Genomic DNA, 17,211 nt, shown 5'->3' with positions numbered 1-17,211 from the left:
CTTAGTTAAGCTAAATAGATTGAGCTCCGTGAATCTCTCGCTATAAGGCTTGTGTTCTAATCCTTTCATCATTCTTATGACTCTTCTCTGAACCCTCTCCAATTTGTCAACATCCTTTCCACATGTTTGTACAGTGCCTAGCATAATGGGGCTCCGATTGTGACTGGGGTCTATCGGTGCTACCTCAATGCGAATGATAAATAATAACAGTAGCAGCAGTCGTCGTCGTCGTCTAATACTGTGTTTTCAGGGGCGCTGCGCACCTGCAGTTATCACGGAAATCAGCTGGAGTTCTGGTTGCCCCCACCTCTTAGAATCAGGCCCATTATAACAACACTGAAATAAAACCTCTCACCTCCAGGCACAGTCCATTGGTGCCATCTGCATTTGACTCTTGATTCACGGCTCCCCTCAGAATGTCAATCAGGCCATTGTGCTTCTGCTTTCCAAAGTACAGGTCCTGAATCTGCTCTGCGTCCTCCAGCGGAGAATATTTGAGGCGCAGGATGGAATCGGGGGTTGCACACTCGATGAGTTTGCTTTTAGAAGCTGTGAGGACTGACTCTTCATTGGGCAGACAGATCCCCTGAAGGCCACTCGGAGAGCACTGCAGAACAACAGTGGCAGAAGTCTCATCGCTGAAACCAATGAAAACATCCTGGGGAGCCCGGTCTGCCGGCCTCGTGCAGCAGAAGTCCGTGTTCTTGATAGTGACGAACAACTTGGCCCATTTGTCCAGCTCCATCCTCAGGTCCTTCTGCTGCCAGTGTAGAATGGTGTTCATCTCCAAGCAGTGCTTCTCCAGCCTATTCAACAGTGGGGTGGGGAACTGTGTGTAAACCACGTTCTTCTCCTCAATCACAATCAACCTGAACTCCTCCTTCACGCGGCATTTAACTCTGTGAGTTCCAAGGCCAAGGTCGACATAATAGTTTCCTCCTAATCTGACAAAGCACTGGTTCAGCGCATCATAAAGGCTTTCATACAGGTTTTGAATGTTTAAGAGAATGACGGGCCTCCCTGTCTCCATGCAGATTTTCACTCTGTTAACAGACCGACACACCTGTGAATATTCTTGGTCCCGTGGGAAACCCGAGCCAAATATAATATCACAGTTCTCTATGTCCATGAGTTTGATCATCTGTATGATCTGGAAAGCTGCGTGGTTTGTTGTTAACAGCAACAAGTATCTAGATACAAACCCCATCTGTTTCTTGCCTAAATTTTCCTGTAACAAACGAACTGTATGGATGGTTTCTAAGTTGGAAGTCGGAGATATGGGTGAGTACTTTCTGAACAGCTCTAAAGGATTCATATCTTTGAAACCTCCAAAGTTTCTCAGAATTGCTTTTGAAATGAGCTTCTCTTCTTGAGAGATGCTTTTGTTCTTGGCGTAGGACAGTATCATTTTGATGAGGCTGTAGAAGTCACGGAGCCCAAAAAATTCCATGGACTGTTTCTTTAACACCTCACAATAGAAGTCAGCCAGGGGAGGGAACAAATGCTCAATCTTGATAACATGCATCTCATCAGCACAGATTCCCTTGGCCGTCTTTACCAGCTCGTCTTTGTTGAGGTCGGTCCGGAACACAAGGAGGCCCCGGTTCATTTTAGCAGGGTCCAGGGCCCAGTTCGAAATGCCAACAAAGCCAACTTTTTTGTACGGTTCTGGGGCTTCATCATCAACACAACCATCTTCAAGAAGAGGGTGCAGTGTCTTCAGGGGCATCTCAGGTGAGTCTTCTGCAAGGCCTATCTCATCCAGGATAACGACAGAGGCAAACTCCTCCAGTTTCTGGCCCCTTTGGAACTGTGCACATTGTCTGAAAGTGGAGATGATTCCTTCTGGCTTGGAATGAGGGCTGCACTGGAATGACACCAGCTGGACTTGCTTGCAGCGTTTGAACAATTCTGTTTTAGACAATCTGCCCTGCATTGCATCAGCGGCTATGGTCTTAGACAAGGATTTGGAGCTACCTGGCTTCCCGACAAGGAAGAGCGGCACTCTCAGGTCCATGCATATGACCATCATGAAGATGTTTTCCCTGAGGGCATCGTTCCGTGCTGTTGTCTTGGGAACAGAGAGGTTATCCAGGAACACCTCTTGGCAAAGTACAATCTCTTGCTGAAGCAGGGATTCAGGCACAGAGAAGCATTTCGCTATCTCTTTCAGATAATCTTGGCGACTCTCGAGAGATACATAATAGCAAACCCCAACTGCAAGAACCAGAGATCTTTGTGCTTCGTTTAATAGAGATATCTGATCTTTCTCACACCCCTTTGCAAGGGCATGAGTGGGGTCTTGGTCCTGTGAATGTTGAGCCCCACTCTTTTTTTTGTCGATAAGTGGAAAAAGCAGGTCTCTTAAGTTATAAAACCACAGCAGCACCCCCATGCAGCGCTCTATGTCCCGGAGACTGGCGATTCTGCATTCCTCTCTCTTTTCTCTTAAAAACTTCTGGGAGGTGGAAATTACGGAGGTAAAAACATCCATGTTGTCTTCGGGAAGCTTTTCTTTCATGATGGATTTAACAATCTGTCTGATGTACAGATTCTGAGTCTTTTCATTTAGTTCCCCAAAGTCCCAGACAAGAGGCAACATGCTCGGTGGAAGAGGCTGCACCCGATACACCAGCTGCCTCAAAGGGATGTAGCCCAGCTTTTCTAGGGTGTCTTCACTCCGAACTCTGTACCCCAAGCCGGCTTTCTCTAGCTTCTCAATGGTTTCCTTGGTGTGCCTTTTGTAAGGGTTGCAAGCAGCCACCACTTTTAAGCGAGTGGTGGAGATTGGCTCTCCATTCACACTCTGGTCACACAGGACCTCTTTAATTGCAAACACGGCTTCGGTGGTGTTGGCTTCATCAAAGAACAGCACCGTGTCCATGTTGTGCGTCTCTTCATTGTAGCATGCCAGCTCGATGGCTTCCTTGACTTTCTGGTGGATGATTTTGGAGCTGGTGCCTCCATGAACACGCACCAGGATCATATTCTGAACATCCCTTCCTGCTCTTTGCAAGCTGCACATGAACTGCACCAACTTGGTCTTCCCACAGCCTGTTTCGCCCATGACGATCACAGGGATCCCACATTGGAACCTCAGGTGAATGGCCAGCATTTTCATGGTATTGTCCAGGGTCAGTTGGTAGGATTCATCTGGGTCCTGGGAGCTTCTCACACCGAATACGCTGCAGAGAGTTTCTAGCTGCTCTTGTCTGGACAGATCTTCAAACTTTTTATTGAAAGGGACTTTCTGAGCCTCAAGGGTGAGATATAAATGTTGGTCAATAACCTTCTTCTCCAGAACAACCTGTGAATGTGCGTCAACAGCATCAAAACTCCGACTGATATGGAAACCCAAGAACTCCATGGAGTGGTTGTCAGCATGAAAAATTATGTAGGGGTGAGACTCTTGCTCCCACTTGCGTCTTAACTGGTACCCTCTCAATACACTGTCCTCATCCATTTTATCCTCTTCACTGGGTGAGCTTTCATCTGCCATGGCTAGGGAAGGCAAGGCAAAGTCCTTGGACATGGTGATCATAAATTTTACAATAAATGCTTTAAACCCCTTAAATTCCTCTCCAGCTAATTTGCTGCTGCAGAACACTGAGTTTTCACACTTCATTAATTGGAGGTTTAGGAAGCGCGTGAAGTTGCTGAGCTCAGTCCAGGAAGGGTTTTTTCTCCCACAGGACTCCAACAAAAGCCTCAGACACTCTTCCTGGGTCCCTTCAGCCCTCCCAGGGGTGAAACAGAAGCTGTCAAGATCGGCCTTTCGCTGGTATCTGCTGATGTACTGGTATGACCTTTAGAAGGCATCACCCCTGAATGTGTCACTGTCCAACAGCTGCTGTTCCACTTCAGCAGCAGCTCCAGAACTGTTATTTGTAAGCATCTCTAGTACTTCTATTGGTGATATGCATTTCACAGCTGGAAGGAGATTTAGAAAGCCTGTCTCCATTTCACTGGTCATCTAAAAGCCAAATGACAAGGGGTTAAAGCTTCATAAACACTGAAGTTATAAACTGAAGCAATCATCTATAAATTGACATTTATATTATTCATGAGGACATGACTTAATTAGTAGAGCACAAAGAAATTGGATAAGGTAGGACCATGTTCCACAGTTCAAATCATTCACTGTGATACAGCCAAATTTAGATTCATGAAGTAATTTACCTAATCCTCAGATGGTACCATCTCATCTCCCTAAATGATAGTGTTTAATTCACAAAACTTTGAAAGATGAACAGTTGCCAATTTTAGGTAAACTATAAGCCCTGCTATGAAAAAAGCCTTACTCTGATATAGTCCAACAGTCTCGCCTCTTGCACACTTCTGTGTGTAGTTGATGCTCTAAAACAAGCGAAGCACCAACCTTGGGGCCTGATTTTCCACTGTTTGGCATCTTGTGCTGTCATTTGTACAATAGTATTAGATCAGAATGGTAGCATCATATAGGTATAAATAGATTCACAAGATTCAAGGTAGGCTCTAACTTTATTTATACATATATAATGTGTCCAATTTAACGCTATTCTGGATACTGACTAAAGTTGGCCAAAATTTTTTGTCTGAAAACATTTCCTGTCAGAAAATGTGGTTTCATTGAAATTGTTTGTAGGAAAGGATCAATTCTGATTACATTTTTATTACATTTTTCAATTTTCCATAAAAAAAATACTGAAACAAATTTTTTTTTGTTTTGAATCACATCAAAAATTGTTTTGATTTGATAATGTTAAAATGAAAAAAATGCATTTTGACATATCTGAACATTTTTTTTTCAATTAAAAATGTTGCCATTTTTCATTCTGATATTTCTGAATCAAAACTTCTCAGAACTTTCCAAAGTTAGGATGAAAAGTTGAAATAGCAGACTTTCCAACAGGATGGAAGTTTCATTTTTCAAGCAGCTCTGGTACTGATAATATGTATTTCTTCCAACAGCAATGATTTTATACAACTCACTCATTTTTCTCTATTTTTGGACTGTACAATACAGGCCAAAGATTTGTAGTTCCATCAAAGTCTTCTTACACTAAATTTTAACATGCTGCTATCACACAAGAAAATCTGCTATTCACAGTGCAGAATTCACATTTGGAGAATACCTCTTGTTTTCTTGTGCTGCTTATGCCTTTTCCTCTCACCAGGTATTCAATCAAATAAAGATGGGACTCTCTGCACTTCCAGACCATGCCATCAGGGCTTTGGATGTGTCTCAGAATGCACAGCTCAATCAGTAACTTGTAAAGACCCTTTGAGACCTGTCAAGAAAGATGCAGGGCTGGTCAGTTTTGCTTCATTGCAATGTCAACTGTTCATTGCTTCCCATTTGTTACTAAACATTCTGAATTAGTGACGACCCAAAAAAATCAACAAAAGAGAAGAGATGCCCCACAAAAGTACATCCCAGGTCAGAACCTCAGCTAGTGTAAAACAGGCATGTCTTCACTGACTTCAAGCAAGCTACACTGATTTACACCAGTCAAGGATTTGACCCATTTATGGTCTCCCTGCTGACATAATAGTAAATGCTGGCCTGTCGCTGTGCCAGTGACAGAGACAATGGCAATACAAAGAGATTTGCTGGCATTGTGACAGAGTATCAGGTGCTGGGACACTGCACAGCGATGCAGAGTTAAAATCTGCTGGGAGCGTCATCTTCTTTTGGCATCACAAGTGGGTGGGTCGAGTTTGGTTTGTGGTGGAACTTCAGGTAGGACAACTAAATTTCAGGTAAGACAACTGTTCACAGTTTAACCCTTTGTTACAGAAACTGAAGGGTATTAACTGCATTGCAATTCTACCTACCAGTGGAAGGAATTTACTTATCCGACACTGAAAGGCCATTTTGAATGAGGCCCTGGAAAATCCATCTCCACTGTATATCATGGCCTGGAGATTGCTCTCGGAAAAGACACTTACCACAGGGGATATGTCAATATGGAAGATCCTGGGCCCAGCCTCAGTTGGTTTCTGTTCCAGTGAGCGAAGCTCTTCCAGGAGAAATCCTAAATCTATTTCTGACTCTGTCAGCCTAATGGTTTTGTGGCTCAGCCCTTTCTCTAGTCGGGTTTTGGCTTTTCTGGTGGTATTTGCTACAAACAATGACTTCCCTAAAATGAGAGAGAAGGTCAAGATTCAATTTCTACAGTGCTCTGCCTTCTCATAGTCTGTCTTTATGTTTCCATTTCTTCACCTGAAGCAGAGAAGGCCAGATCCCCAGCTAGTGTAAATCAGCCATAGCTCCATTCACATCAGTGGGCTAGACCCCTGCTACTATAAATGGGCATAAGTCACTTGGAGTCAATGGTCCAGATCCATTGGAGTGAGCCATTGGAGTGAGTGGAGCTGCGCTCATGTACACAGGCTGAATATCTGGCCTTTTAAAATAATTTTTCTTCAACTTGGGAGTTAAAGAAGTTTCTACACTTGAGAAATCTCACCTCTGCTCCACAGGTTAGGCATGCCACAACTTAGAACATAAGAATGGCCATTCTGGGTCAGACCAAAGGTCCATCTAGCCCAGTATCCTGTCTTCTGACAGCAGTCAATGCCAGGTGCTCCAGAGAGAATGAACAAAACACACAATCCTCAAGTGATTCATCCCCTGTCACCTCTTCCCAGCTTCTGGCAAACAGAGACTAGGGATACCATCCCTGCCCATCCTGGCTAATAGCCATGGACCTATCCTCCATGATTTTATCTAGTTTTTTTTTAAACCCTGTTATAGTCACTTGCTGTAAAATGAGCTTTCTTAATGGTAAAGGCCCAGTGACTGTGGTACCAGTTCAGGTTCTGAATCCCCACCCCCTCAATAAAGAGCATAAAGCAGAACTAAAACTGAGGGCAGATTTTCTGCTCCACTCTCTTCAGCCGGCTCCTTAACCACCCCCTGCAGTCCCAGAGCCAAGTCTGGACCCAACAGCCCATTTGACTAACAGTGTCTAAAGATATTCAGGAGCCTCACAGGGAAAGTGTGCCCCTGGCTACACCTCCAGCTAGACCTTGACCCCCCTATGTAGGTCATGGGTCTACCTGTTCCCTATGTACTCTGGGGCATCGCAGACTGATTCTGCTCCATCTCCCAGTGCATAAGGGCTAAGCAGAATCTAGCCCTTAATCTGTATTCAATTCATAATCATCAGGACAAGTATAATCCAGATTAAATCTCTACTAAAACCTACCCATGCCAGCTCGCTCTGAAAATACAAACTTCATGTTTTGTTGATAGGGTTCTTCAAAGACCTGAGCAACAGGTGCCACCCCATTGGGCACTTTCAGATGTGTCTTCAGGTATTTCTGAATTTCTACTTCCGAATCACAGGAAAAAGAGACTTTGTATGTGTCAAAGGCCGTCATAACATAAGAATTGTGAGCTTTGGTGTCACAAAAAATAAGAAACCTGTAATCAGCATTGCTACAAGATTGTGCAAAGTGGAAGAAGAGGGACTCCAGCTGTTTGGAGACTTTGTAAACTAATTTTTCTGCACCAAGCAAGCAATAGATCTTTTTGTCTCTCGAGTCTGGGGAAAGAGCTCTCCTTACAATCAGCTCAATGTCTTCTTCCTCTGTGTCGGAGGTACAGACCAGCACCTCATCGTATGTTGGAAGAGGTGCTCTCTCGGAGTGCCTATAGATTGACAGCAAGGAGAGTAACATCTGCTCTTCTTTACACGTGACAAGGCAAGGCTTCCCCGCTTCCAAACCTACTGGTAAATTTCTCTCAATGACAGCGGTTTCAGGAGACGTCAGGTTTTTCAGCATTTCACCGAAAACATCCAGGCTGATGTATTTGTCTGACACCAAACCAGTGAGCTTGCTGCAATAAGCGTTCCAGAGCAAATTCACCTTGTAATGGATAGACGGCAAACTCTCAAAGGAAGTGGCCAGTTCATCTTTCGCAAGGCTTTGGAAGGCGGATGGATCCACATCTCTGTTCCTGTTTTCAAACTTCATGGAATTCTGCAAAAAAGCTTCTCTCTGCTCATCATATAATCTGCACAGCTCTTCAATCTTTTCCTCTTCATCAGCGTAGTCTAAGGCAAATTTCATGAGCATATGCTCTGTAATGGCTGAGTTTGGCAGATAACTCTGCAGAGCTGCCTTACCCACTGATTCGTCATACCCAGACTCAACCAGACCTTGGATGAGCTGAGGAAATTTAACAATGTAGTCATTCCAGGACACAGATTGATCATCTTTCTCAGATATATCAACAAATTCTGCAGGAGTTTCAAGTGCTCTCTTTAATGCCTCTCCGATATCCTCTGCTTTAACATCATGCTTGAAAACAGAAAGCATATTGAGAACCTGTGGGTCTGTTTGTCCTTCATGTAGTTGGGCTAACTTGCTACACAAGTAGAAGAGTTGGTGTGCAGTGAACATGTTTAGATGGCAATAATTGTTCCTTTGAGTCTCCAGATATTTTTTCCACTCTACAAGGCAATGCTCCATGACTTTGCAAATGCCATCTAATTCTTCCAGGATGGGTTTGTTGGTCTGAACAATGATTCCGGCTATTCCAAACTCTGCGTTGATTGTTACCTTGGGGTTGGGTTCACAATAAATTTCAGCTTTCCAGTCTATGAAAAGGATGTTGCCAACGCTGAGAAGTTGCAAGTAGAGCTTCCCAACCATTTCAATTTTTTCCAGGATCTGTAATGTGTCAAATACACAATGGGAAAATAGAATTTATAGAATACTGCTCGTTTTCAAGTTCATTAGGGACTTTCTTCTAAGCGTCTTTACAACTTAACCTGGGTAATTTGATTAAGTGGGGATTCATCTTGGGACACCCAACTTCTCTGTTTACATCAGGTAACCAGAATGCTGACATGAAAAGGATCCGCTTTCTGTGGAATGTTTTGATTTTTCATCAAAAAAATGAAACCTCTCGAAATCACAATATTCCCATGGGGATATGCTTCTACAGTGCCTCATGGGAGCTGTAGTTCCGCTGTTGCCTCATGTCACCGTCCTCCTCTATCGGCTGGGCTCCCCAGTGGGTCTCCACCTTCCAGGATGCCACCATTTCCCCTTGCCATGGATGGAATCACGGTGCATCATGGGCAGGGGTGAAAGTAAGTCGAGTGACTTACCGGTACACTGGGGCCAGCTCTGGCCCCTGGAAGGGGCAGGGTCTAGGGCAGAAGGGGCAGGGTTGAGGGGGTCAGAGCCAGCCCCAGCCCACCCTGTAATGTAAGTGTCCCCCCGTGGGTAGCAGCAGCAACAGCCCGGGGCTCCGGGGGCTATTTAAAGGGCCTGTGACTCCTCTCTTCTACTGCTCTGGCTGTTTAAATAGCCCCTGGAGCCCTGGGGTAGTGGTGGGGCTCCAGCTGCCTCTGCTGCCCTGGTCCTTTAAATAGCCGCTGGAGCCCCGCCGCTTCCCCAGGGCTCCGGGCGCTATCTAAAGGGCCCGCGGCTCCCCTGCTTCTACCTGGGGAGGCAGTGGGTCTCCAGCAGCTATTTAAAGGACCGGGGCTGTAGAAGCAGGGGAGCCACAGGCCCTTTAAATAGTCTCCGGAGCCCTGGGGTGCTGCTGCTGCTAGCCGGGGGGGACACTTAGCCCTGCAGCCACTGTCCCAGGGCTCCAGCAGTGGGGCTCTGGAGGCAATTTAAAGAGCCTGGGGCTCCAGCCACTGCTGGGAGCCCCAGGCCCTTTAAATTGCCCCCTGGGGAATCCAGGCTGCCCCAGTACAGTGCACCGGCTCTTGCCGGGTACGCCATACCGGGGCTTACTTTCACCTCTGATCATGAGAGATGTAGCCCAATGAGGGAGTCCAGCCTATAGAGGAGAATGGGAACATGAGGCACCCAAACGACAACTCCCGTGGGGCAGGACAGTGGCATTTTGAGAGAAAGGATGGTCCAGTGGTTTGGGCCCTAGCCTAGGACTTAGAAAATGCAGGTGCAAGTCATTCAGCGTCTCAGATCCCCCCTCTGGACAATGGGGATAACTGCCCTGCCTCACAGGAGAGTTGTGAGGATAAAGACCTTAAAGACTGTGAAATCTTTAAGATCTACAGATAAAAAGTGCTATCTATTATTTCAGAATCAAAATATTTGGATTTTCAACTGAAAATTTTTGATTTTTTCACCAAAAAGTCAAGCTTTTCCCTGGAAATTGTCAGTGAAAACAATTCCCCCTCCCATTTTTGTTGACACTTTCCAGGGGGGAAAAATTGTTTTCCCACCAGCTCCACTCAAGAATCTCGGCTGATCTCACCACAGAACTACTATGCTTCTAAGAGAGCCAAGACCCAACTTATAGGGTCTGATTTTGGTAGATGCTGAGCATGGACCACACAACTGGGTTAGTGACAACTAGAGCTGGGAGAAGAAACATTTTAGCTGAAGCTTTTTTCCCCAAGAAAAAGCAGTTTCAGGTCATCTAAAACCTTTCATGAATTCATGTCAAATTTGTCAAATTGTTTTGGTCAATTCCACCCGCCCCAAATCCTAAAACCGAATTCTGAAAAAAATTGAAACATTTTGTTTAGATATTTTCTAAATGAAATTTTTCTATTTTTCAATTCAAAACCATTTTTGGTTTTGAAATGTACTTCAATTTTATTTTAAAAAAATAGAATACATTTTTAAAAGCTCAAAAATAAAATGAAATGTTTTATTTTGGGTTGATCAAAATGTTTTGTTTGACCCCAAATGAAGTTTACTTCAACTTTTTGACTCCATACGGCTAAATGCAGTGCCTTTTTGGTTGGCTGAAAATTAAAAAAATATTGGGTTGACTTGCAAGATTCTTCTTTTTAATTTTATTTTTTGGAACAGCCAGTGGACAACAAAATCAGTCATTCACGTAGCTCTTGTGAGCCTTTCTGACAATCAAAGCATTAGTGCTTTGTTGATCAAACCCAACGTATTTCCCATTGACATCAATGGAACTGAATCAAAACTTCTCTCCATTTCTTATGGTGCTTAAATGCTGTCAGTTTTCATTCATTGCCACAACGTGTAACTGAGGACAAGAATGTGAAGGATTAAAAAAAGAAAAGTTGAGATGACTGGGGTGACAGAAGGATGCAGGCCCGTATCAAGTTATGCCCTGCTTTTTGCTTGTCTATACCAAATTATGCCATTTTGTGCCCTATGTTGAAAGTCAGTTTAATCTTTTAAATGTATAACTGGTGGATGAGGCAATGCCAAGACATATGCCTTGCCTAGAATGGGGTGTTGAGGAACTATATCTTGGCCCATCCCCAGTGAACAGGTGAGCCCTGCATGGCTGAAGGATGGAGCTTGGCAATATAAATACATGGCTGAGGGAAGAATTTCTCAGGCTGGGACTGGATTTAAAAACAGGGGGCTTCTCTGCCCCTTCCTACGGATTGATGTGGTAGAGGGGCTTGAGTGCTCATAATCCTGAAAGCTGAGCCAGGGGTAGATGTGCTACCAACAGGATCTCCCAAGCAAGATAGGATAGATGCCAGACCAAGGAGCAATCCATTGGTTCTCCAGCTTGGGGGTTCTGAATAAGGCTAACAACCGTATCCCATAAACGGTGCATCTGTTACGGATTTCTCAAATAAACCTGGGAAAACCACAAATGATGATATGGATAAATGCCCTCAGTGACGGAAGGAGGACTGGATGCTTCATGGAATGTTTTGAGCTTATATAGGCCAGGAGCCCTCCAAAATATGGCAAATACACATGACATCCCTGCAAGAAATCAGATGACTGGGAAATAGATCAGAGGGCTGGGCATGTAGTTAGGATGATGGGAGACAGACCAGCTAAACATCTCTTGGAAGGACACTCGTATGGTGTCTGACCAAGGAGAAGATGGAGTGATAATACTGAACAAGGCCTAAGAACACTTAATGAGAATCACCATCAATTGGAAAAACATGCCTGAACTTAAAAAAATAAGTTTTGGATTTTCAGTAAGTGAAAAATTTTGACATTTTGACTTTTTGTCCCGATTCAGGTAGGGAAAAAATTTCAAAATGTTAAAAAATTCTTACAAGATAGATTCCCACCCAGCCCTCCTCCCAAGAGCCACCAGTTGCCTATTCACACCCTCAGAGCTGTACCTGGTCTGTGGCCACTCTGAGTTTGTGTTTTGAAAATTTAATTTCCTCTGACATTTCCTTTTTTGTTGTTTTTGTTTCTATGTGGAATGAAAACAAATTTCAAAAAATTGGAATCTCCCATGGAATGGAAATTCCAAATTTGGACCAGCTTTAGTTCCTATCTTGACCTCCTAGGACTGAACTAAAGGCATGAGACAGTCTCCTCCAAAACATCAGTTCTTCATCAGGAAAGCATGTTGCTGGAGAAATAGAACTTCCCATCAAAGGGAAGCACAAAAATAAAGAAGTGCAAAAAGTCTCACATTTTCTGGTTAATGCAGAGATCAGGATTTACCTCCAGAAACCTGTTCACCTCTTTTCTCCCCTGCTCAGCTTTTGTGGCTATCAGCATGAGCTTGTTCTGCAGCTCAGTGAGCTGAGCCAGACTGTACGTTCTACAGTCCGTCTTGTCTTTCTGGTCTTCTTGAGCATCCTTTTCCTTGACATCCCCTGGCAGTAGCAGTGAAATGCAATTATCAAGAGAAGGCTGGAAAACAGAGTTAAGAAAGATAAATGCTGCTGTGCCTTTATTCTGTGGGACCAACATGTGCACCAAACAAGGCCAATACAAAGCATTTCAGAATCTGTTATTCTGCAAGGGTTTTAATTGTAGAAATTTACTCATTTAATCTTACCAATGCAAGACAGTAAAGGTGGAAGAGTCATTCTAGATCTTTGAAGGTATTATGTACAGAGGGCCAAAGATATGCAGAAGCAATGGATTATTTGGAGTGCTATGATTTTTTAGGGACCAACTTTAAACATCTTAAAGGAGCCTGATTTTCAGACATATCCGAGCACCCATCATTAAGATGTTTCCAACTGGATATTCAAAATCATTAGTCACTTCTGAAAATCATGGCCAGATTCCAACTCTTGGGTCTCAGACTTCTAGTATGAACCAGGCCGAAATGGGGAAAAGGGATAATTCTAAGTCCATAGACTTGGTGATTAGTGATTTTGGGGGGCCAATCTGACCCTTTTTAAAAGATGCTGATTTTCAGACAGTGCTGAGCTCCTGTTATGTTCATGGCACACACAGAGAAGTTAAATAAATATATAAAATACTCTTGCTGGAAGTTTGCATCATGACACTACTTTATTTCTTAGAATTCAGAACAATAACACACAAAGATCCCAACAGAGAGAGAGAGAGAGAGAGAGAGAGAAACAAACAGGCTGCTCCCTAAGGCAGAGAGGCACAGCTCACTCCACCTTGTTCCAGGCTGGCTCTTTCCAGACTGACTCTGATTGCATGTTTCCCTAGAGCCTGCAAGCAGGATCAGGTAAAACTTCTGAAATTTAAAGTGACAGTCAAACTAGGTCTCTTTCAGGCAGCTCAAGTTGGTCAGCCGAAGTCACTTTGAAAATGTGGGCCCTTATATTAAATGCTGCTGAACTTTTACCTTGAATTTCTGAGGTGTGGAGATCATAAAAATCCCTTTGCCATTGATGGCCCTGGCCTGAGACATCGAGGAGCGCTCCACGGACCCATGACAATCATGGACCATTTGCAGCCACTCTCTGTTGTGACAGGAATCTTTCTATTAAAAACAATTAATGTGTTAGTTCCTGAAGAAGGAATAAAGCTACACACACCAGAACGCTATAGCATCGTTTGCTGAGATACCCATAGTACCCCAATCGCTGGAGTGTTCGCTCCCCTCACAACTTCCCAGAGAGAAAGAACTAGGATCATTTCCATTGGCAAAGATGGCAAAGAAGGCGGCAGCGCACAGGGGTTCTGAAAAGCATAAATGATAGATAGGCGTACATTTTGTGTAAGGGGCTAGAGGAATACTGAGGTAACATTATATATAACTATTACACTTCTCTTTTTTCTTCACCTCAGCTTAACTCTCACCAGAGTTCTCTTTTCAGCATTTATCATTTAAAAAAAGGATTACACCACATTAAACCTACCACTCTCCTAATGAGGGCACAGTTAAATCGATGTAATTGTGCTTATACCAGCATAGTTATTTCTGTATTGGAAGAGGAATAAGCTGTACAGGTGTAGGGCACTATTATAGAATATAGAATATCATAGAATATCAGGGTTGGAAGGGACCTCAGGAGGTCATCTAGTCCAACCCCCTGCTCAAAGCAGGACCAATCCCCAACTAAATCATCCTAGACAGGGCTTTGTCAAGCCTGACCTTAAAAACCGCAAAGGAAGGAGATTCCACCACCTCCCTAGGTAACCCATTCCAGTGCTTCACCACCCTCCCAGTGAAAATTTTTTTCCTAATATCCAACCTAACCTCCCGCACTGCCACTGGAGACCACTGCTCCTTGTTCTGTCATCTGCCACCACTGAGAACAGTCTAGAACCATCCTCTTTGGAACCCCCTTTCAGGTAGTTGAAAGCAGCTATCAAATCCCCCCTTATTCTTCTCTTCTGTAGACTAAACAATCCCAGTTTCCTCAGCCTCTCCTCATCAGTCATGTGCTCCAGCCCCCTAATCATTTTTGTTGCCCTCCGCTGGACTCTTTCCAATTTTTCCACATCCTTGTTGTAGTGTGGGGCCCAAAACTGGACACAGTACTCCAAATGAGGACTCACCAATGTCGAATAGATGGGAACGATTATGTCCCTCGATCTGCTGGCAATGCCCCTACTTATACAGCCCAAAATGTCATTGGCCTTCTTGGCAACAAGGGCACTCATATCCAGCTTCTCGTCCACTGTAACCTCTAGGTCCTTCTAGTCTGTAGCAGTACATGGGATTCTTCCATCCTAAGTGCAGGACTGTGCACTTGTCCTTGTTAATCCTCATCAGATTTCCTTTGGCCCAATCCTCTAATCTGTCTAGGTCCCTCTGTATCCTATCCCTACCATCCAGCGTATCTACCTCTCCTCCCAGTTTAGTGTCATCTGCAAACTTGCCGAGGGTGCAATCCATACCATCCTCCAGATCATTAATGAAGATATTGAACAAAACCAGCCCCAGGACTGACCGTTGGGGCACTCCGCTTGATACCGGCTGCCAACTAGACATATTATAACTATGTCCATGCTAGGGGCTATGCTAAGTTAACTATTTTGGTCAAAAAAAGAATCACACCCATAATCAAAACAAGTATACAGAACAAAAACAGTGTGGAGAGCAAGGGTATCATTTTCCAGGGACTAAACGCCTCAGTGCCATTCTCAAAAGAGATTTAAGCACTTAGGTCTAGAGCTGAATGAATACTTGATTTTATTTTTGGTTAAGAGAGGGGGATGGGAAGCAAACTGAAAAATCCAAATAAAAATTCAGTTCAGTTCTAACCAAAATTGAATTTTTTTGTTCCTGTCACTGTGACCGAAAGTACCCATGTGTCCACACTCTACACATTGTTGTAATGTTTGTACAAAATATACCTTGTGAGGTATCATCTGAAAACTCATAATTTGCTGGTCTATACTGTCCTAATAAACTATGTGTGGCAAAACTGTATGTGAAGTTACAAAATTTCATTGTATAATGTTATTAACACATGTTCCAAACCGCAGCCGAAGTTGGCAAACAGGCCTGTCTCAAACAAAGGAATGCGTGCTCTGCTAAATTTGCATTTCAGCAGTAAACAGAGTCATCAAGCAGGAAGGGTAGTCAACGAAACCTCAAACAGGTGAGGAAAAGCATCAGGAAACATCCTTCTCCACAGACTCTTTGTCTCCTGAATCTCCTCTGGAAATATTTCTCAAGGGGGGGCTGACACTATAAAAAGGAGGGACAAGCACCCAAAGACACCCCTAGCCCCCTGCCCATCGGTTCACTGCACCAGAAGGGACAAAAGAAGCAGCCATTGAACTGGAAAAGGGTCCTAACCTAAGAAGTTTGGTCAGTAAGACTTCTGAGAGAATGTGGTGAGAAAACTTTGCTTTAAATTTAACAGTTTGTTAAGTTAGGTACTAGTCACGTTTTTATCTTTATTTTTCTCATAACCATTTCTGACTTTTATGCCTCATTACTTGTACTCATTTGAAATCTCTCTCTTTATGGTCAATAAACTTGTTTTATTGTTGTTTTTTCCCCCTAATCCAATGTGTTTAAATTGTCCGGAAACTCCATTGGGAGTAACAAGATGGGTGCATATTATTTCTATTAAAGAAATACAAACTTTATATAAATGTGTATTTCCAGGAGGGTGCTGGCTGGGCAGTACAAGATATACATGGGGGATGGGGAGGAGAGCGAGAATCTTAGACTGGGAGTAAGTTGGAATCACCCTGCAGTATAACCAAGGCTGGTAAGAACCAAGGAGTGGCTGGCTGGCTGCAGCACACACAGACGTAGCTGGGAGTGATTTGCATGCTGGAGGCTGTTTGTGAGCAGTCCAGGCTGGATGCCACAGTAGCAAAGCAGTATAAAGGGCACCCCAGGCTGGAGGGCAGGGGTGACACAGCTACTTATTAGTCTGGATTGTACCCTCATGTCACAGTCACCAAAACAAAAAAAAATTAGTTTTGGATTGAACAAAATGTTTCATTTGATCTGAAACAAATTTTGTTTGTTTGTTTTGCTTAGTTTTGGGTCATTTGGGGGTGTTTTCTACCTTTTTTATTTCAATTAGCTAAATTTTAAAATGAAATGTCATTTCAAAAGGAGAAGTCAAAACAAAATGTTTCAAAATGGCTGAAACAAAACATAGAAATGTTAAGACCATTTCAATTTTTAAAAAAACCCTTTCCTATTTTTTTGGTCAAAACTATTCACCAAATTTAGCGCGAATTCACCATTTTGGTGCCCTCAAAAATATTTTTTTCAGCTAATATTGCCATGCTGTATTTAGAAACTTAAATCCCACTGAATTTCAATGTGGCATTAGGCTCCTAAGTACCTAAATCACTTCTAAAAATGTGACAGTCTCCTAAATCAATTAGACATTTATGAAAATTTTACCCCAGGAATTGATAGAATCAAAGAAATGTAGGGCTGGAAGGGACCTCAAGCGTTCATCAAGTCCAGCCTCCTGTGCTGAGGCAGGACCATCCCTGACAAATGTTTACCAAACCTGCTCCATCCTCCAAGGATGGGCTCCCTTGGAAGCCTATTCCAGAGCTTAAATATCCTTATAGCTAGAAAGTTTTTCTTAATATCTAACCTAAATCTCTCCTGCTGCA

General features: G+C 43.5%; 1 protein-coding gene across 1 annotated transcript in view; it reads right to left on the bottom strand.

The window, feature by feature from the left end:
• Positions 1–17,211, bottom strand: part of LOC311522489 (E3 ubiquitin-protein ligase rnf213-alpha-like) — a 175,273-nt gene that overhangs the window by 68,740 nt on the left and 89,322 nt on the right. The window contains 7 exon segments of the mRNA XM_084631886.1: positions 356–3,808; positions 3,812–3,973; positions 5,115–5,270; positions 5,932–6,122; positions 7,194–8,664; positions 12,397–12,588; positions 13,508–13,645. Coding sequence (XP_084488012.1) covers positions 356–3,808; positions 3,812–3,973; positions 5,115–5,270; positions 5,932–6,122; positions 7,194–8,664; positions 12,397–12,588; positions 13,508–13,645 — 5,763 coding nt within the window.

Source organism: Lepidochelys olivacea (assembly GCF_965140295.1).
Source record: "Lepidochelys olivacea isolate rLepOli2 genome assembly, chromosome: 6".
Classification (NCBI taxonomy): domain Eukaryota; kingdom Metazoa; phylum Chordata; order Testudines; family Cheloniidae; genus Lepidochelys; species Lepidochelys olivacea.
The sequence above is the reverse complement of the archived record's forward strand: the minus strand, read 5'-3'. Positions and strand labels throughout refer to the sequence as shown.